Source organism: Nomascus leucogenys, chromosome 4 (genome assembly GCF_006542625.1).
Source record: "Nomascus leucogenys isolate Asia chromosome 4, Asia_NLE_v1, whole genome shotgun sequence".
In the NCBI taxonomy this organism is placed as follows: domain Eukaryota; kingdom Metazoa; phylum Chordata; class Mammalia; order Primates; family Hylobatidae; genus Nomascus; species Nomascus leucogenys.
The window spans coordinates 114,893,457-114,914,898 of NC_044384.1; the positions used below are offsets into that span (position 1 = coordinate 114,893,457).

At 39.5% G+C, this 21,442-nt stretch overlaps 1 protein-coding gene across 2 annotated transcripts in view; it reads right to left on the bottom strand.

Annotated features, from left to right (window-relative positions):
• Nucleotides 1–21,442, bottom strand: part of STAC (SH3 and cysteine rich domain) — a 169,671-nt gene that overhangs the window by 4,753 nt on the left and 143,476 nt on the right. For both annotated transcript variants that reach the window (XM_003256840.3, XM_030812150.1), the window contains 2 exons: nucleotides 14,796–14,847; nucleotides 14,551–14,688 (listed from right to left, as the gene is read on the bottom strand). In XM_003256840.3, the coding sequence (XP_003256888.1) occupies nucleotides 14,551–14,688; nucleotides 14,796–14,847 (190 nt within the window). The remainder of the gene's footprint in view (nucleotides 1–14,550; nucleotides 14,689–14,795; nucleotides 14,848–21,442) is intronic.

A 21,442-nucleotide genomic window follows, 5' to 3' on the forward strand; every position in this document is an offset into this window, starting at 1 on the left:
TGAAAAATTTCCACTCATTTAGAGGCAGAATGGAAGTATCTTCCCAGAAGATTAGTTATGGATGGAAAAGAGTGGAAAGTGAGGACAGAGGAACTCTTTTGGTTTGGAGGGCCATAAATAGAGGGTGACCAACTTGTCTCCGTTTGCTCAGGACTTTCTCCATATTAGCACTGAAAGTCTCAAGTCCTTCAAAACCCGTCAATTCCAAACTGTAATTGAACAGTTGACCTCCCTAGCAGAAATGTTTTACTCATCAGGTCCAGTTAGAGATATTTTCATTGCCTAAGGATCCTCAATTTCCTGCTTTCCTTATTTATTCACTCATTCAACAACTCTTTGTTGAGTACCTACTACGTGTTAGATACCATTATAAATACTGGGGAACTAGCGCAATACAAGACAGATCCCTGACAGAGCTTTCTGGTTACAGCTGTCCCAGCTGACATTTACTGAGAAATCAACAATGTGGTGAGTGCAAGGGCTGTGGCTGTTTTGATGGCTGATTGTCCTGTGGACAACATTTAGTAATCTGACTGACAACATAAAACATAATATTTTTTTGCATGACTTAATGAATAAAGAAAAGAGTACTAATGGAAATACTTATGGAAAACTGATGTGGCCAATGGGGTAAGAAACACCTTCTTGAAGAAGTGACATTTAAAGAAAGAGGAAAAGGTGTAGGAAGGAGGAAAATAAGACTAGAATCAGAACAAATTCCAGCATCAAGAGATTAGGACACTTTGAAGTAATGGAAAAAATTCAGTGTACCAGAACAGAGAAATGGAGGTAGTAATGGGTGTAAGATGAAGCCACAAAATCTGTCAGAGCCTGGAGTATGCAGGAAATGCAAGCCATGCTAAATTCTGCTAAGACCTTTGGCTGACCTTCTGACCTGTATCATGGACTAGAATTGGGCCACCAGCAAACCACTAAAATCATCACCGACAAGGAGAATGGGATCAATTCAGTTAGCATTGCCTGAGTCATTTAAGATATAGGTGGACAACAGAACAAAATCAGGGCTCTGCAGCATGGGAAAAGGGCAAACAGGTGTTAAAAGGTTTTAACTGGAGGAATGAGGTGGTTAGATTTATTTAAAACAATTCTTTCTATTCTCCTTTCCCCTCCCTTCTCTTCCCTTCCCTTTCCCTCTTCTCCTCTCCCCTACCCTTGACTTTCCTCCTTTCCCTTCCCATCTTCATCTGTCCTCTTTTTTTCTCTTGCTACCCATTCTCTCTCCATCCTTCCTCCCTCTCTCTAACCTAAAGAGACTTCCGGAAAGCTGGACAAATTTTCTTCCCATACTGATAAATCCTGACCTGACCAACCGGCTTGTTGACATGAGCACCATGTATGCAGCAGTGGTAAGCTGGATGTCCCAACGCCAACGTAAGTGCAGCATATGCAGAGCAGAGGCACCCCACATACACAGCATCCCATCTCTAGCCAGCCCAGCACATACCTAACCATGTAGCTCATCTATGGCCAGCTCCTCAGCATCTCTCAGAAACTTTGCTTTCCTAGTATGGGACACAGGCATTTTACGGTCTTCTGGATTTGAATGACTTACTCAATTTCTTCCCAATCTCATTCTCCAGAGCCTAGACTCTTTAATGACTTGGAGGTCCTTGCTTTGGAGTTAAATGTTAACATTCAGTGTTCAATCTTTGATATTTTAGACTCTTGATCACACACCCATGTCCTCTACTTTGGTTTTTGAATTTTGTGGAAACTGAGCTGGAGCCAGACTAATTCACTCATCGTTTCAGCTGGGCAACCTTAGTTCTGCATCAATCACTCACTGTTCTAGGATAACTAAAACCTTGAGGCAAACACTTATGATTGGTACTCATGGTCATTTCTGTCATTTTCCCATGAAGCAGAGTCCTGCCTTTCCTTCTGTTGCCCATCCCTATCCTATGTGACTTAGGTGAATTTAATTGATCCAAGTCCTGTTTCTATCCTCCTTGTGAGTGATTCTTAGTGGTTTACATAGAACTTAGTTCCAGCCAATGAAGCAAGATGAAATATCTGCTAGGGAACCTCTGGGAAAGTTTTTTTTTCTTCCCCCCTATTAAAAGAGATGCCTTAGGAAGAAAATCTTTCTTTGTCTGGAAGGATTCCTGGAGTGGCTGCAGCCATCTGTGACCACTAGGGGACACAGCTATCATTTCAAGGATGGCTTAGCAGAAATGTGGAAGAATTTGGTTCTCTGACCAGAAGATCAAGCCACTGAATTATCAACCCAAGAACTGACCTCTATCAGACTCTTTATTAAGGAGTAAAATAGAACCTTTGAATTTGAGTTTGAATTTTGTAACTTGAGATGCTTATTCGTTTGCTATTACTGTTGTAACAAATTACCACAAACTTAGAAGCCTTAAACAACACCATTTATTATATCACAGTTTTGTAGGTCTAGAGGACTTGGCTGGTTTTCTCTGCTCTGGGTTTTATAAGGCCAAAATCAAGGAGTCAAAAGGGCTCTATTCCTTTCTTTCTTTGCTTTTTCTCTAGGGGAGTATTTAATTTTAGGCTCATTTAGAATGTTGCTGAGTTCAGCTCCCGGTGGCTGGAGGACTGACATGCCTGTTTCCAGCTTCTAGAGGCCACCCTCATCCTCTGGCTTGTGGTCCCCTTTCTCCATCTTCACATCCATTAATGGTAGGCTGAGTCTTTCTCATACTTTATCTCTCTTTGACTTACACTTTTACCTCATTTTTCATCTGTCCTCTTCTGCTGCATCTCCCTGACTCTAGCCAGATACATTTCTCTGTTCTTAACGGCTCAAGTGATTAGATTTGGCCCACCTAGACAATCCAGGATGTCTCCCTATCCCAGAGTCCATAACCTTCATCACATCTGCAAAGTCCCTTTTGTGTAAAATCTGGATCAGTTTCCTGTTGTTGCTACAATAAATTACCCCAAATTTGGTGGCTTATAACAACACAAATTTATTATCTTACAGTTCTAGGGTTCAGAAGTCCTAAGAACAAGGTGCTGGCAGGGCTGCATTCTTTCTAGAGGCTCTAAGAGACAGTCTGTTTCCTTGTCTTTTCCAGCTCTAGAGGTCATCACCTATATTCCTTGGCTCACGGCTCCTTCCTTCACCTTCAAGGCCAGGAGCATAGCATCTTCAAATCTCTCTCTCTCTGACCCCGGCTTCCATCATCACATCTCCTTCTCTGACTCTGGCCCTCCTGTCTTCCCCTTCTAAGGATCTCTGTGATTACACTGGGCTCACCCTGATAATCCAGATAATCCACTGGTCACAAAATCTTTAACTTAATTACATCTACAAAGTTCCTTTTGTCATATAAAATAACATATTCCAAGTTTTGGAGATTAGGACCTGGGCATCTTTGGGGAGTTGTTATTCTGCTTACCACAGGATAAAAGGACCAAGACTATTACAATAAAACATTTAAAAAATTGCAGAAAATATGCACATATGTCTCAACGTTCTCCTTTCAGACATACTGAATGCAGTAGGTTGAAGGAAAACTTGGCCTCAGTGTTATAAGGAGAAAATATCTTGAGGTAAAGAGATGATGCAATGAGACGCAAAGAAAACATGCTGTATAGCAAAGGCATAGATTCAACCTAAATGCCCATCAATGGTAGACTGGATAAAGAAAATATATGTACCCCAAATCTGGGGCACATATACACCATGGAATACTAAGCAGCCATAAAACAACAAGATCATGTCCTTTGCAGGGACATGGATGGAGCTGGAGGCCATTATCCTTAGCAAACTAACACAGGAACAGAAAACCAAAAAAATACCGCACGTTCTCACTTGTAAGTTGGAGCTAAATGATGAGGACACATGGACACACAAAGGGGAATAACACACACTGGGACCTTTTGGGGGTGAAGGGGAGGATGGAGGGGATCAGAAAAAATAACTAATGGGTGCTAGGCTTAATACCTAGGTGAGGAAATAATCTGTACAACAAACCCCCAGGACACAAGTTTACCTATATAACAAACCTGCACTGTACCCCGAACTTAAAATAAAAGTTAAAGAAAAGAAAACAAAATATTCTGTAGAAGAAAGGGGCTGACTGAGAAGAAAAGTCTACAAGGAAATAAATACTAAACTAACATGCATTAGAAGCAATGAAAGACTGAATTGAAACTTCAGAAAAATCAAAGTGAAGTGAGGACTACCTTGAAACAGTCTCTTGGGAGGAATTAGAGAGACATAGAGAAGTGTAAAATAATAAAGACATTAAAACTATAAAGGAAATATGGTAAACTAGAAATGATCCAACCAAAGAATGATTAAGCTCCTGGAGAAAGAGGCATTGAGAGCGAAGGGCAAATGATAAACTAGAGAAAATATTGGTCACATGTGGTACACCAGACATAAATATTCTTCAAAGGTAGAAAACTTTTTAAATAAGAAAATGGGCAAAGCACATAAATAGATTATTAAAAAAATAAATGCCCTATATATATGAGATAAAACGTAAGCCTCTTTAACCATCCAGAAAATGCAGATTAGCATGAAATATTATTAATCTATCAAACCGACATAACAAAAAATAATAATGTTCAATTCTTGCAAGCATGTGATGATCTGGATATGCTCATGAAGAGCTGGTGTGAGTGTAAGTTGGCACGACCTTTCTGAATGCAATTTGGCAGTATGCATTAAGAATTGTACAAGTCTTGATCTGTTTTCCTCTAAATTCCAAAGTACATCCTAAGAAAATAATCAGAGTTAGAGACAAATATTTATGTTCAGAGATGTTCATTGCAGTTATCAATACCAGTTTAAAAAATAAAAACTCTGAATATCCAATAACAAGAGAAACTTAAACACATTACTGTACATCTAGACTAAGGACTGGCAAACTTTTTCTATAAAGGGCCAAATGCTAAATATTGTAGGCTTTGCTGGCCATCTGGTCTCTGTTGCAGTGACTCAACTCAGCTATTTAGTTGTAGCATGAAAGCAGCCGCAGACCATAGATATATGAATAAATTTAGCTATGTTCTAATAAAACTTTCTTAAAACCTGTGTTTTGATAAACATTTAATAACTAAATTTTTTAAATGTTAGGAAACTAAAGAGGATATGATATCAAAATATGAATTAAAAGTTTGGCATGAAATATGCCAGTGTTTATATTGTTAATAATTTAATGGTTGAATTGCTTATGGTCTCTACTTTATCTTTTATACCTCTTAAAAATATTTTACCTCAAATTTTCTCCAAAATAAATGCATTTTGGTTTTGTTATATAAAATATTTTTTTCTGTTTTTTTTTAAAGCTTTGATAGAACACAAACAATAAATGAAAATGGTTCCATAGGTGCAATAAAACTATGCATGAATTTAAAGAATTTTTTTTCAGGAGGATCTTTAATTACTGTCAATGACAGTAAAGTAGACTGAATTCCACATAAATACGCAATTTATGGACTTAATTAATTTTCCTAAGTATTTTAAAGTCCACTTTTTAGATCAGTATTTTTTGTTTTCTTTTTTAAAATTTTTATTTTATTTTAAGTTCCAGGATATATGTGCAGGATGTGCAGGTTTGTTAGATAGGTAAATGTGTGCCATGGTGGTTTGCTGCACCTATCAACCCATCACCTAGGTATTAAGCCCATGTGCATTACATTTTTATCCTGATGCTCTCCCTCTCACTATCCCACCATGCCCCTGCCCCGACAGGCCCTAGTGTGTGTTGTTCTCTCCCTGTGTCCATGTGTTCTCATTGTTCAGCTCCCAATTATGACTGAGAACATGCAGTGTTTGGTTTTCTGTTCCTGCATTAGTTTGATGAGGGTAATGGCTTCCAGCTCCATCCATGTCCCTGCAAAGGACATGATCTTGTTCCTTTTTATGGCTGCATAGTATTCTATGGCATGTGTGTACCACATTTTCTTTATTCAGTCTTTCATTGATGGGCATTTGGGTTGATTCCATGTCTTTGCTATTGGGAATAGTGCTGCAACGAACATATGCATGCATTTATCTTTATAATAAAATGATTTATATTCCTTTAGGTATATACCCAGTAATGGGATTGCTGGGTCAAATGGTATTTCTGGTTCTAGGTTTTTGAGAAATTGTCACACTATCTTCCACAATGGTTTAATTTACATTCCCACCAACAGTGTAAAAGCATTCCTATTTCTCCACAGCCTCACCAGCATCTGTTGTTTCTTGACTCTTTAATAATCACCATTCTGACTGGAGTGAGATGGTACTCTTTGTGGTTTTGATTTGCATTTCTCTAATGATCAGTGATGTTGAGCTTTTCTTCATATGTTTGCTGGCCATATAAATATCTTCTTTTGAGAAGTGTCAGTTCATGTCCTTTGCCCACTTTTTACTGGGGTTTTTTTTTTTTTTTTTTTTTTTTTGTAAATTTGTTTAAGTTCCATGTAGATTCCGGATATTAGATCTTTGTCGTATGGGTAGATTGCAATAATTTTCTCCCATTCTGTAGGCTGTCTGTTCACTCTGATAGTTTCTTTTGCTGTGCAGAAGCTCTTTAGTTTAATTAGATCCCATTTGTCAATTTTTGCTTTTGTTGCAATTGCTTTTGATGTTTTTGTCAGGAAGCCTTTGCCTGTGCCTATGTCCTGAATGGTTGAGTTAATTTTTGTATGAGGTGTAAGAAAGGGGTCCAGCTTCAATCTTCTGCGTATGGCTAGCCCACTTCCCCAGCACCATTTATTAAATAGGGACTCCTTTCCCCATTGCTTGGTTTTGTCAGGTTTGTCAAAGATTAGATGGTTGTAGATGTGTGGTCTTATTTCTGAGACCTCTATACTGTTCCATTGGCCTATGTATCTGTTTTTGTACCAGTACTATGCTGTTTTGGTTATTGTAGCCTTGTAGTATAGCTTGAAGCCAGGTAGCGGGATGCCTCCAGCTCTGTTCTTTTTGCTTAGGGTTGCCGTGTCTATACGGGCTCTTTTTTGGTTCCATAAGAATTTTAAAGTAGTTTTTTTTCTAATTCTGTGAAGAATGTCAGTGGCCATACACCCTCCCAAGACTGAACTGGGAAGAAGTTGAATCCCTGAATAGACCAATCACAAGTTCTGAAATTGAGGCAGTAACAAATAGCCTACCAACCAAAAAAAGCCCAGCACCAGACAGATTTACAGCTGAATTCTACCAGAGGTACAAAAAGGAGCTGGTACCATTTCTTCTGAAAATATTCCAAATAATTGAAAAGGAGGGACCCCTCCCTAATACATTTTATGAGGCCAGCATCATCCCGGTACTAAAACCTGGCAGAGATACAACAAAAAAAGAAAACTTCAGGCCAATATCCCTGATGAAGATCGACGTAAAAATCCTTGGCAAAATACTGGCAAACTGAATCCAGCAGCACATCAAAAAGCTTATTCACCATGATCAAGTTGGCTTCATTCTTGGGATGCAAGGCTGGTTCAACATATGCAAATCAATACATGTAATTCACACATAAACAGAACTAAAGACAAAAACCACATGATTATTTCAATAGATGCAGAAAAGGCCTTCAATAAAATTCAACGTCCATTCATTTTAAAGACTCTCAATAAACTAGGTATTGAAGGAACATACCTCAAAATAATAAGAGCCATTTATGGCAAACCCACAGCCAATATTATACTGAATTGGCAAAAGCTGGAAGCATTCTCTTTGAAAACTGGCACAACAAAGATGTCTTCTCTCACCACTCTATTCAACATAGTATTGGAAGTTCTGGCCAGGGCAGTCAGGCAAGAGAAAGAAATAACAGGGATTCAGATAGGAAGAGAGGAAGTCAAAATGTCTCTGTTTGCAGATGTTGTGATCCTATATCGAGTAAACTCCATCATCTCAGCCCAAGCTTCTTAAGCTGATTCACAGCTTTGGCAAAGTCTCAGGATACAAAATCAATGTTCAATAATCACAAGCATTACTATACACCAACAACAGACAAGCAGAGAGCCAAATCATGAATGAACTCCCATTCACAATTGCTACAAAGAGACTAAAATACCTAGAATACAGCTAACAAGGGGAGTGAAGGATCTTTTCAAGGAGAACTACAAACCACTGCTCAAGGAAGTAAGAGAGGACACAAACAAATGGAAAAGCATCCCATGCTCATGGATGGAAAGAAAAAGTATCATGTAAATGGCCATACTGCCCAAAGTAATTTATAGATTCAATGTCATTTATTCCCATTAAAGAAATGTTTTATGGTATTTTAAAGTTGATTTAATAAGGATACATTTTAAAATTTAAAAATGAAGAGGCCAGGTGCAGTGGCTTATGCCTGTAATCCTAGTACTTTGGGAGGCTGGGGATCGCTTGAGCCTAGGACTTCGAGACCAGCCTGAGCAACATGTCAAAACCCCACTTCTACATTAAATACAAAAATCATCTGGGCATGGTGGTGCACACCTGTGGTCCCAGTTGACTGGGAGGCTGAGGTGGGAGGATTACCTGAGCCTAGGGAGTGAGACCCTGCCTCACAAAAAGAAGACGAAGAAGAAGAAGAAGGAGGAGGAGGAAGAGGAGGAAAAGGAGGAGGAGGAAACAGAAAACATACTTGTGTCAATGCAAACTCTCATTGTGTTCATAACAAATGGATAACTTAATCATATTTGGAAACGAGCTCTGCAAAAAAACAAAAACAAAAACAAAACAAAACAATAATTATGAGACAGATTAACCCCAGAAGTAGAAAATGTGATTTAATCAAAGATGTGCATTGCGAGGTCAGGAGATCGAGACCATGGTGAAACCCCGTCTCTACTAAAAATACAAAAAATTAGCCTGGCGCGGTGGCGGGCGCCTGTAGTCCCAGCTACTCAGGAGGCTGAGGCAGGAGAATGGCGTGAACCTGGGAGGCAGAGCTTGCAGTGAGCCGAGATTGCGCCACTGCACTCCAGCCTGGGCGACAGAGTGAGACTCCGTCTCAAAAAAAAAAACAAAAAAAAAAAACAAAAAAGATGTGCATTGCATTTATCTTTAGAATCAAATTTCTTTTATTTTCTTGTTAATGTCCGTTTGTCTCTTTATATTTGTAGGGTTATAAATATCATATTGGCTATTTTCTGGTGCTTACTGGGTAAGTTTAGGTGGCATTAACCACCGCAGATGAATTCCTTATTTAGGCTTTACTCTTTAGTGATAATGGTAGCCAGGAAAATGACTTCTGCTATGTATCTGTGGTGGCCAGGCACTGTGCTAAGGCTTTATATAGGTGAGCACATTTAACTCTCACATCAAGTTCAAGAGAGAGATGCTACTATGCTGATGAGAAGGTTGACATTCAGAGGCTACTTTGTCAAAATCACACAGGATATAGATCCATTTCTGTATGACACTAGTATCTGTGCTCTTTCTATTACATACTCCCTGCAGTTAACAAGCATATTTTGAAATCTTCAACCTAAAATTACTTAGGACACTAAAGTGGAGACAAATTTTGAAATTTGTTTCTAAAATTGACTTTTAAAAGGAATTTTTTTCTTTGAAATGGCTGATGTATTTAAAAAATTGATACTGTTTATTACCTGAGTGGTGAAATAATCTGTACACCAAATCCCCGTGACATGCAATTTGCCTGTATAAGAAACCTGCACATGTTGTACCCCTGAACCTAAAATAAAAGAAGACAATAATTATGAGCAGACTCATTTGGTTCCAGGTTCAGGCTGAAATGCTCTGTTGCATCTTGAACGTGTCTAGCTGAAGAGGCTGAATTGTTTGCCTTACCTCCTGCACACCCCAAACCCTAGCAGATTCAGTTTAACCATGGGGGCAGAGAATGCAGGTATGAGGCCCATTCCCAGAAAAATAATTGTGGGGAATATGCCAAGGAATTGGTGGGAGTCACTGAACAGATGTTCTGCTTGTAGAAATTGATCAACTTGAGCAAATTTTAATTTGCCTTCTGGTTTCACTGATTGTATTTTAATAACATGAAAACACTGTTGGACCTCAAATGGGAAAGCATAAGATTATTCTGAAAAAAAAAAACATGCTAGCAAGATTATTGAGTAACACTTTGCCAATAAAGATGAAAATTCTTCCCAAATTTATTTTATTCAAAAGACTTTCCAAATTTTTGGAACAGGAAGGATACAGTTGGGTAAAATTGGGGAAGGTTGAAGTGTTGGCATGGAATCAAGCTGGGAAAAGTGCCCATTTACTTTGTGAGTTGTATATCGCATCAGAGATGGGGTGTCAGTCTGATGATGATGCCTTTGCCTGGAATCAAGAATGACCCAATAGGGAGCCCACATGAGCAAGAACTTGTTTTCAAGGAGTCCTTTGGTCCCAAGACAGCTGCCTTTATGACACTCGTCATCCTTGGGAACCAAGCTGCTCTTTATTGTTCAGTGTTCTTTCCACGTTGTTCAGGGCACATGGCTAGTGGAAAGCCTTGACTTGGAGTTTGCAGACCTGTGTTTACGTTCCAGCCTGGACACTTACTAGGCTTTTGCCCCTTGAGCAAGACACATAACCTCTATGAGTGTTTGTTTTCTCATTTATAAAATAGAAATAATGAATCCATAAAATTCACAGGGCATGTGTATAAACTTTATGTATACAGTGTGTCTGTATGACATTAAATAATGACTAATAATTATGATTCTTATAACAATTATTATTGTGACAATGTTTAAGACAGTATTAATTTGTTCTTTCCTTTTCTGTGAGCCAGGGACTAGGGATAAAAAGTTCTCTTTCAAAAAGCAGACCCCAAAACAGGTCATCACATCCAAAAAGGAATAGTCATGTGGGGTTTGCATATACTTTTATGGGAGACAGAGTGGTCAGTGCAGTCTTCCAGGGGCAGGGGTAATAGGTTTCCGGGGGTATTGTCATTAAGGGGACTCTTCGGCTGCTACTGCTCTTTATAGGCAGATGCTGGCTTCTGCCGTTACCTCTTTGGGGAGTGTGCAGGCAAGTGATAGGTTGGCAAATAACATCCCCAGGGGGAACAAACAACTTTGGGCAGAAAATGAAGGATCAGGTGCTCTTGAGTGAGGTATATTTCATGTCAGCACATTGATGACTTTTGATCTCTTTAAACATATAGTCTGTCTACAAGCAACCAGGTAAAAGGAAGCTTGTGCAATTTACAAACTGCAATGTGCCCTAAAGTGGGCATATCATGTAAGCAATTTTTATAAAAGTGAAGGATGTCAATTTCAAGTAAAACTGTAAAACCAGGGCGAAACCATAGAGCCCAGTGACCCAATTTCCTAAGGATATTAGAGATTTTAACAACCAAAAATCATTAGATGGCATACACCTCTTGGGGTTATTGCATCTATATAAGCAGCAGCAGATAATGCAATTTGATATAGCGATTGTTGGATATGGTGATGTGTGTGTTGTATGTGTGTGCATTTGTGTACACATGTGCAAAGTTGAGGCCCAGGAAAACCACAACAACACTGTGTACCTTTATGTTATTAGATTCAAAAGACAAGATTGAGTATTTTAAATTGTGCTACTTTTTAAATTTTATTTTTGTAAATATATACTATGAAAGTAATTTAAATGGAAGAGAACAAAGCCATTAAATTTTTTACTACCATTATATCATTAATATTTATTTGTTCATGGTTTATGGAGCCATCATTTAAGATGGTGACACAATATTTGAAGATATCTGCCCTCTCTCTTAGGTCTCTCCTCACTTCTCCAAAGGCAGAAGATCTCATTGCACCACAGGTGCCAGGGGTTTTTCACTGTCTCTTAAAGCTTCCTCCTGTCTTGTTCCTTCTGGGAGGGAATCAGGCCATCTTATGCCAGTTTTGCCACAGTCCTTTCTGCTCCCTTTCTCCCATGGGGCGTCTGGTACCATTAGATCCTCAGATTCAGACCAGCCCATGGTGGGTGGTGGTAAGGTGGGTGGGCTGTGGTGAGGCCTCTTAGGTCTCTAGATCACATCTGGTATTCTGTCTGGTTTACTATGGTTCCATGAATGAAAACAGGGCTTCAGGTCCCGTCTGCATCTCTCCCTTTGTGTTTATCTTGGGAGAACAGTGACTGGGATCTGGGTTCGGATTCCACCATTCCAATTCCATAATATTATCATAACCCCATGAAAATTGCTTAGGGTCCTAACGTTGTCCATTAAGGAAAATATTGTCATTGAGTTAATCACTTCCGTTGTTTGTGCAATTGTTCCTAATTCTCACCATCATGAATATCACTCTGATGACTGTCTTTTTGCATAAAGTCTCCCCCTGTTTACTTTAGGTTATTTTCTTGGATACATTATAGAAAATGGAATTACTGTATTCATGAAGTTGAGCAATTTCATGGCTCTAAATACATGGTACCAAATCAGTATCCAAATGAGTGGACTGATGTCTCCCAGCATTTATGGAAGTGCCAGTTTCAATGACTCCATCTCCACCTTTGTTAAAATATATAGGGAAAATAATATTAAGAATTATTGGTCTCTTGTTTTCAATGATTTTCATTTACTTGAATTTAAAGGGAGGATGAGTTACATTTTTTTAAAAAAGCTGTCCTCCATATTATCATTTTTCTTTAGATTTTTCCTTTTAAAGATTCTTTTGAATCGCCATAAAGAAAAGGTAAATTGGCCAGGCACGGTGGCTCACGCCTGTAATCCCAGCACTTTGGGAGGCCGAGGCAGGTGGATCACCTGAGGTCCAGAGTTCGAGAGCAGCCTGACCAACATGGAGAAACCCTGTCTGTACTAAAAATATAAAAAAATTAGCCAGGCGTGGTGGCTCATGCCTGTAATCCCAGCTGCTCCGGAGGCTGAGGCAGGAGAATGGCTTGAACCTGGGAGGTGGAGGTTGCTGCTGTGAGCCAAGATTGTGCCATTGCACTCCAGCCTGGGCAATAAGAGTGAAACTCCATCTCAAAAAAAAAAAAAAAGAAAACAAAAAAAGAAAAGAAAAGGTAAATTATTATTCTTTGAGGATATATTTGTTAGTTTGAAAATGATAAAGTCAGTTAAAGCTACATGTGGAATATACAATGGTTGATTAAGTGGGGCAAAACAATTTTTAAAACTACAAATCAGCTATAATTTTAAGGTAATGACTGATTTTCTTGTGTGACTTAGAAACTATCTTTGAGGCAATCCTAAAAAAGGCATTCAAGATGTGTTTTTGGCAACTCTATTGAACAGAGATGTATTAAAATTATTAATGCCTTTTTCATTGTGAACTTCCTTGTAGGGCGAGCCTTATCAATTTCAACTTCAGGCATTCATTACCTTGGGAAATAATAAAATTCTTATACCAAGAATGCAGAAAGAAACAGAGGAAAGATTTTTGACTTCCAAAGCTGAAAATTAAAGTCCTCTGTGAGACTTTATTGGGAGAGGAAATAAATTTTTAATTCCCCAAATCCTCCACTAATATATCAAGAACAAACCTCCACTAATATATCAAGAACAAACCTCCACTAATATATCAAGAACAAACTGCTGGAGTGCAGTGGCGTGATCTCAGCTCACTGCAGCCTCCGCCTCCCTGGTTCAAGAGATTCTCCTGCCTCAGCCTCCTAAGTAGCTGGGATTACAGATGTGTGCCACCACGCCCAGCTAATTTTTGTATTTTTAGTAGAGACGGGGTTTCACCATGTTGGCCAGGATGGTCTCCATCTCTTGACCTCGTGATCCGCCCTCCTCAGCCTCCCAAAGTGCTGGGATTACAGGCGTGAGCCACCAAGCCCCGCCGTAAGTCCAAGCATATCATTTTACTCTGTAGTGAGGACACAGGACATGACCTGAGGGGAGCTGCAGTCAGAGAAGAAGGGAGGGTAGGAAGGCCTCTCTCTGCTGGAAGACAAAGACAGGAAGAGTAGGCCAGAGAGTTAAAGTGTGAGAATGGTGTTTCTTTGTCTCTATCAACATTCCAGCCATGAGATGGTGGAGCTTAAAGACATACAAATGTGGGGGTTCACATTTTACTTCTCAGGAAAATTGACAGCATCAAAGAGAACTCTACATTCAACATGGCCCTGGAGCAAGATGGTGACAGGCACCTCTAGATTAGACATGCAGAGATGTTCATTTATGAGCCTGAGATAGTATCTGGTTATCTAAATTTAGTCTGTGTCTTTTGCAGTGATATGAAGGTGTTATGGGCTTCAGTGAATAGGTAGAGACTTGGAGTCCAGATAAGAAAACCCAAGAGGTTCCTAACAGCAACAACTAATAACAAAGTATTCATTAGAGAGCACTGAAGAATTAACCCCACCATTGGTGGACACTAACTCAGAGTCCGAATGAGAGAAGCTGTCCACATCAGAGACCAGTGGTCCTCCGAGAAGATCATGGGGGACGAGATGTCCTCACCCGCCACTATGACGTTTCGTTTATGAACAGGTATCACCAAGTGAGATTCCTAAAATTTTAGTTTGCATGTTTAGCTCCTACAACACTGACATCATTGGAGTGAGTATATCTTTTCTCAAAGTGAATACTTTGAATGTGACCCCACTCATTCAGATTTATACATATTATTAAGTTTATTAAAATAACACCCTATTTGGTTCATATCTGGAATGTGTTTGTGTGATTTACTCACCTGATTCTCTTTCAGTGTTATCTGCCCCTGTTCCTTACACCCAATGAAGGTTCTAACACATCTAAAAATCTTCTCATTTTGTTGTACTCTCTGAACAAAGTTGGCTGGAAAGAAGCCAATTCTGTCTTGAATTTTCCCCTGAAAGGAAAAAGGAGACATGCATCCACAATTGTAGCATGTATTGTAATTATAGTTACCAAATGATTTTCTCTTTTTTTTTTTTTTAAAGAAAGAGGGACACTTACTTTCCACCAGTCTTCATTGGAATCCTCTAAAACAGTAATTATGTCTCCTGGCCTAAAATGAAGAATGAATGAGTTAAGTAAAGGAAAAAAAAGAAAAATAAGATACTTTAAAGTCAGGAGTAATCATTTCTCATTTACACAAATTGTCTTAAAAGAAATAAAGTAAATATAACTTTTACCAGTTCTTCCTACCAAGAAAATAGCTGTATTACACATTGAAGGCAAACATGATTTTATGCTGTATTTTAAAAATAACTCTTTTTTTTTTTTTTAAAACAGAGTCTTGCTCTGTTGCTAGGCTAGAGTGCAGTGGCGCGATCTTAGCTCACTGCAACCTCTGACTCGCTGGTTCAAGCTATTCTCCTGCCTCAGCGTCCCGAGTAGCTGGGATTACAGGCACCCGCCACCATGCCCAGCTAATTTTTGTGATTTTAGTAGAGATGGGGTTTCACCATGTTGGCCAGTATGGTCTCAATCTCCTGACCTCCTGATCTGCCTGCCTCGGCTTCCCAAAGTGTTGGGATTACAGGTGTGAGTCATTGAGCCCGGCCAAAAATAACTGTTACCTGTAGTTTGATACATAAATGATCATGAAGCTCCAAAATTTCAAGATACAAATCTACCTTCTTCTCAGCCCCATGATCTACCTCCCATCCCCTGTGTGTCCTTCTAGACTCCTTCCCACACACTTACATTTATACATAGATATGTTCATGTATTTTTTTTTGTTTAGTATTGACATCTAGAATTGGTCATTACCTTTATCATTATCTACACCTCCCAATACCTTCTGAAAACCTAGCACTCTTTTGCTTAGCTCCATTTTTCCTGTCTGCCATCTTTTATGCTGGTGTAATTGGAGTTTTGTACTAGATTTGTGTATGTGTGCATGTGCGTGTGTGTGTGTGTGTCTACATTCCACATCATTCATCAAGAATTACTTGGGTTTGGCTGAAGACTAATGTGTTTTTGTTGTTTAATTCTTTCTATTCAACACAGCTGTGACAATTGGAAGGCTGTTATTTTTCACACTGGGAAAATTTTCTCTACTATTTCTTTCATGTTTTTCTCCCATCTATGATGTTCTCTCTTCTTTCCTTCTGGAACTTCTAGTCAACACACACTGGACCTTCTGAATCCATCCTCATGTTTTTTGTCTTTCTTACACATTTACAGTCTTATTTTCTGCTATGTTCTTAAATTTTTTTCTCAATTTTGTTTTCCTGATCATTTATTTTGTATTTGGGCTGAGAATTGTTTTAGAAAAAGTTTTCAGAAAACATTTTAAGGGTTCTTTATTATTTCTGAAAGTTTTCTTTCTTTCTCATTATTTCCTTATTCTTTTCTGAAAGAGTTCTGAAAGTGGCTTTCCATCATGGATGCAATGTTATAATGGATTGTATAGAGATTATTATATTTTCAAGACAATATTTCTTTCTTTTACTGAATATTTGTTTCCTCTGAAATTAGTTGGCCTATCCTTTATCTTATTACTTCTTTTTCAAGTATTTTTTCTAAAATCTAATGTTTCTTGGTTATCTCTTTTTATGAAAGACTGAAAATGGAAAATGGAGGTAGGTGGATGTGGACAGGCTTCTCCGCTATTCTACACCTGTGGTCTGCCATGGGTCTCCCTTTCCAGTGCAAGGGCTATTTACAGGCTCTGTTTAAGGGAGCAGCGTGTGTCAATTGGTGCATCTCCTCCCTTTTGGATACTTGAACGTGTAGCAGATAAGCAGTATGGTGCCGCCTCCTCCTCCTATCCTAATAGCTGTAGCAAGGAGGATTTTCTTACCACTGGTGAGGGAAAAGGTCAGTTTATTTTCCTCCTAAGTAGAGCTGCCTTTTCCTTTTTTCGATGCCCTCTAGAAGGTCTGAAGGTCCAGAGTTATCTCAACACAGTTCTTATTTCCCAGGCTTCTATGCTCACATAAGAGCCCTCCTTAGGCATGGGTTCTTTTTCTTTAGAGTACAGATGTTGGCTTAATTCTGGAGTTCAACATCATTGCTGCCAATTGATCATTATAACTAGTAATGTAGTGCTATGAATACAGTTGAGACTGTATCAGTTATATATTGTCACAGTAATGCTGTGTGATAAATAGCCACAAAACCCCAATGGCTCACTCACAGGCCTGGGTGTTGGCTGGCTTTTGCTGAGGTGACTGGGGTGACTTTGCCCTATTCCACATTTCTCATTCCTTGGAAGGTCAGTTTCATAGCAATGATCAAAGTTCAGGAGCAGTGCAAGGAAACATGCAAAGCACATGACGCCTCTAAGGCTTAGATCCAGAACTGACACATTGTCACTTTGCTTCATTTCATTGGCCAAAGCAAGTCTCAAGGCCAGTTCAGACTCAAGGGATAGGGTAACAGGCTCCACCTCTGTTTTGAGAGGAACTGCAAAGTCCCATGACAGGGGCATGAATACAGGGAGGGGTGAATAATTAGGGCCATTAATGCAATCAATCTACTGCAGACTCTCACGCTTTTCAGTGAAGTCCTGTGCATTCCGTGTCTCTTTAAATGTGCTCCCCCCTTCTATAGCTGTTTTTTCCTGAGTATTCTTTGGTCTCTGGTCATCTTCATTGTTCACAATTCAACTGCATTTGCTGTAGTCTGCGAGGAAATTCCCAAGATTTCTGGTTCTCTCTTAGCATGCGTTCTTGTTTCCTAGTACTGTTATAGATGTGTTAAAAAAAAAGTGTTTTCTGACACGTTTAGGAATTGGAGCAAAAGTAGATTTGCATATTCATTTTGATATTCTGATCCAATCTCCTTTGCTGTCATTTTCAATTCTCAGTTAATATCTATCTTCATCAGGGATTCCAAATATAACAGGCTTGTCACACCTGGAGCATGAAGCACAACTGGCATTTTGGCATTTCAACAGTCACAGTTTCATGCTGATGCCACAGAAAGCGAGGTGGCTGAAAATCACTCTTTCCCAGGTCAGGGATTTAATTAAGCAGCAAGGATGAAAGTCAATGTAGAAAAATCTTCTAAGCCCCAGCAGTTTTTATTGAAACCAGTAACCTAAGAAACCATGAGTTAGTATCAAACACAATGACTTTGCTGCTGCTCTGGTAGAAACTGTAAATAGGGAATAAAGCTGGGGGAGGTACCTTTCCCTAAGAGTGAAAGAGGCAAACTGTGGGAGGTACCTTTCCTTAAGGGTGAAAGAGGGTGCTGCCTGAATCCGACCTCTATTTTTATAGTCTACTGAGAGACTCACTCTTGGCTGTGCCTAGAGATGGACAGTCCCCAGCACTTGACCCTCGTTAACTGAATTACACATTAGAATAAGGCACTCACTGGGATAACAGGCTATAATCTTATGAGAAATACCAGACATACTTCTGGAAGTGTGATGAGGGTTCTGTCCTTTCCTAAAAAAGAGCTCCACCAGGATCAGAAAATTGCTTGGTGAGTGATTTATTTATCCATTTATTATTTCCTTGGTTTTTGTTTACCCACTCATTCAACAAATATAGAATGTGGGCTCTGAAAGAGTGTCATCTTACTAGGCACTGGGTTTACTTTGGTGAATAAAATCCTCACTAGAGCTAATAGTCTAGTGAGAAAGATAGATAATAAACAAGTAAATAGATAAAACATTTAATAAATAGATACTAATAATAAACATATCATATATGTATAATTATTAAGTATATAATTGTAAATTGGCTTAAGGACTATGAGGGAAATTAGAAGATGTAGCCAAAAAGGACCAGTAGACTCCTCTTTTTTAAATTTTATTTTTATTTTATTTTATTTTATTTTATTTTATTTTATTTTATATTTTGTTTTATATTTTATTTTATTTTATTTTATTATACTTTAAGTTTTAGGGTACATGTGCACAATGTGAAGGTTTGTTACATATGTATACATGTGCCATGTTGGTGTGCTGCACCCATTAACTCGTCATTTAGCATTAGGTATATCTCCTCATGCTATCCCTCCTCCCTCCCCCCACCCCACAACAGGCCCCGGAGTGTGACGTTCCCCTTCCTGTGTCCATGTGTTCTCATTGTTCAATTCCCACCTATGAGTGAGAACATGTGGTGTTTGGTTTTTTGTCCTTGCGATAGTTTGCTGAGAATGATGGTTTCCAGTTTCATCCATGTCCCTACAAAGGACATGAACTCATCATTTTTTATGGCTGCATAGAGATTAGTCAAATACTCTACCTGGCAGAGATAGCTAATGCCTCTTTTTCACTATAGAGAGGATCTTGCTCGAGGGTAGCCCTTGAATCCAAGGTAGTAACTCTAACATCTAGGCCAGCAAATCTGTGGCTTGTGGGATTTTTTACTGCCCCCATACCCTTCCAGGCATCACCCAACAATCTCAGTACTCTTTCCCACAGAGCCTGCCTTCTGATTTAGAATCATTTTCAACACTGGGCTCTAGGTGGTGGATCTGAGTAGGCATGCAAGATAAAACCACTCTGTGTAACATAGGTTATTATTTTTTATATACATATATTTTATTTATTTATTTATTTTTTGAGATGGCGTTTCACTCTGTTACCCAGGCTGGAGTGCAGTGGTGCTATCTCGGCTCACTGCAACCTCTGCCTTCCAGGTTCAAGTGATTCTCCTGCCTCAGCCTCCTAAGTAGCTGGGATTAAAGGCACCCGCTACCATGCCTGGCTGATTTTTGTATTTTTAGTAGAGACAGGGTTTCACCATGTTGGCCAGGCTGGTCTTGAACTCTTGACCTCATGATCTGCCTGCCTCAGCCTCCCAAAGTGCTGGGATTACAGGCGTGAGCCACCGCGCCCGGCCTGCTTATTATTATTTTTTAAAAATTAGTCTTGACCCAGTTTTGAGGCTCTAGCTAGAGGCTGGTCAGTTCCCCTTCTTAAGCAGCTGATTGAGTCCCCACCCCAACAACTCGTTGATGAGGGCTCTTGTACTCTGGGCCACTCTGTACCACCCCTAATGTCCCACTCTAGAGCCAGGTACTAGATAATATGGGACATCCCCTGTGCCCTGGAACCTGTGAAAATTATTCAAATTAATCAATCTACAGGGAGCCCCTGGAAACCTAGCCTACCCCACAGCCTGCCATACATAATCTGCCTACTGTAGCTCCAGCTTGCTGTTACCCTGACTCCCACAGCAACCTTCTGTGTTGCCCTTAGTGGCAGCCCTTCACTCTCAACTGTGAGTTTTCTTCTGAACCCTTTCTTAATTTAGTTCTCTTCTCTTGCCATGGTGTTGCTGTGCTGTGCGATGTCCTCAAAGAAACAAATGAAAACATTCTGCCAACTGGCTCAATTTAGGGAGAGCCTGGCCACTGGTCCCAGAGGAATGGTGGCCTAATGCTTAAAATTCTCCTTTCCCCAGGTTAGACTTGGCTAATCCATGACTCTGCCCTCAGTTGTTTCATGCTTCTGTGGCTGTCAGGCCCTTTCCATGGAATAATTCTTCATTCAGGTTATCACACTACAGGCACATTTGAGAAAAGTCCTTCTCTGGCTTAATAGTTATTCTCCTGCTTTTAAGAGACTTTATGTTCTTGATCCATTACATCTAGATTTTACAATTTAACTCTATTTCCAAATTCTTGGGACCAACTTGATGGGTCCCTAATTACTTAAAAGACATTTCCTTTGCTTAGTTCAATCAGAGCATTGTACATTCAGGTAAAGGTTTTGCTTATATTGTAATCCACAATTGTATACCATGATGTAAAGTATAATGCAATTCATAAACAATTGAAGCATCAGTTTCCTTTAGTGAAAAGAGGTCAGAGCATCACAGCTGGCCTTTCGCTTTTGTTTGCTCAGTAAAATTTGCCATAGGCGCAGAGGAAGATTTGCAAGTTGGTTATATAATGATTTATAGGAACTCTTGAAATGGTGAAAGGGCTGTGGGCTCACAAGAATTAGAGTAAAATAACAAAAGCAACTACAGAATCATGGCTTACCAGTGAGGAGGACAGGGTTTAATTTTGAGTGTGTGTATACTTGCACACATGTGCATGAGAACAAATGGTTGCTTTCTGGGTCCATTCTCAGCAGTCCTTCTGTCTCTCTTATTTTTCAGTTTTTCATATGGGCATTGGAACCATCTCTTCCACCACCAGGTAAACTGTCTGCAGGGACTCAGTGTACACAGAGGGTATGAATGATACGAGCTGAGCTTGGCCAGCTACATGGATCTATTCTGCAAGATGTTAGAAAGAGGGTTTGATTTTCCAGGGTGGGCTCTCGGAGGAAGGAGTATGAGATGTCCTGAGCATCCCCCGCCCAGCCCAGCCTCTCTCCAATCCCCAAGTAGAGCACAAATTCCTAGGAGAAGAGACATGACACCTTCCAGATGAGGACACTGCTTCTGAGAGAAACACTTTCTCTACTATCTGAGACAACTGAGACCTCGGATTGGCCCTACTTTGGGAAGCACATGGTCAAAGCAGAATGCCCTAGGGCCTTTGCTTTCTGAATGTTTTAAAATTCAAAGAAAAGGAGTCTTGTCTCACTCCTCCGTTTCTGCCCATTTATCCTAGGAAAACTATATGACATTCAAGTATTTTCTAAATGTTTATAAAATTTCAGGTATTGGGTGTGCATTGGGGGATACAAAAATGAAAAAACTATCTAAGCCTGGGTTTTCTTATCTGTAAGGTTAGGATAA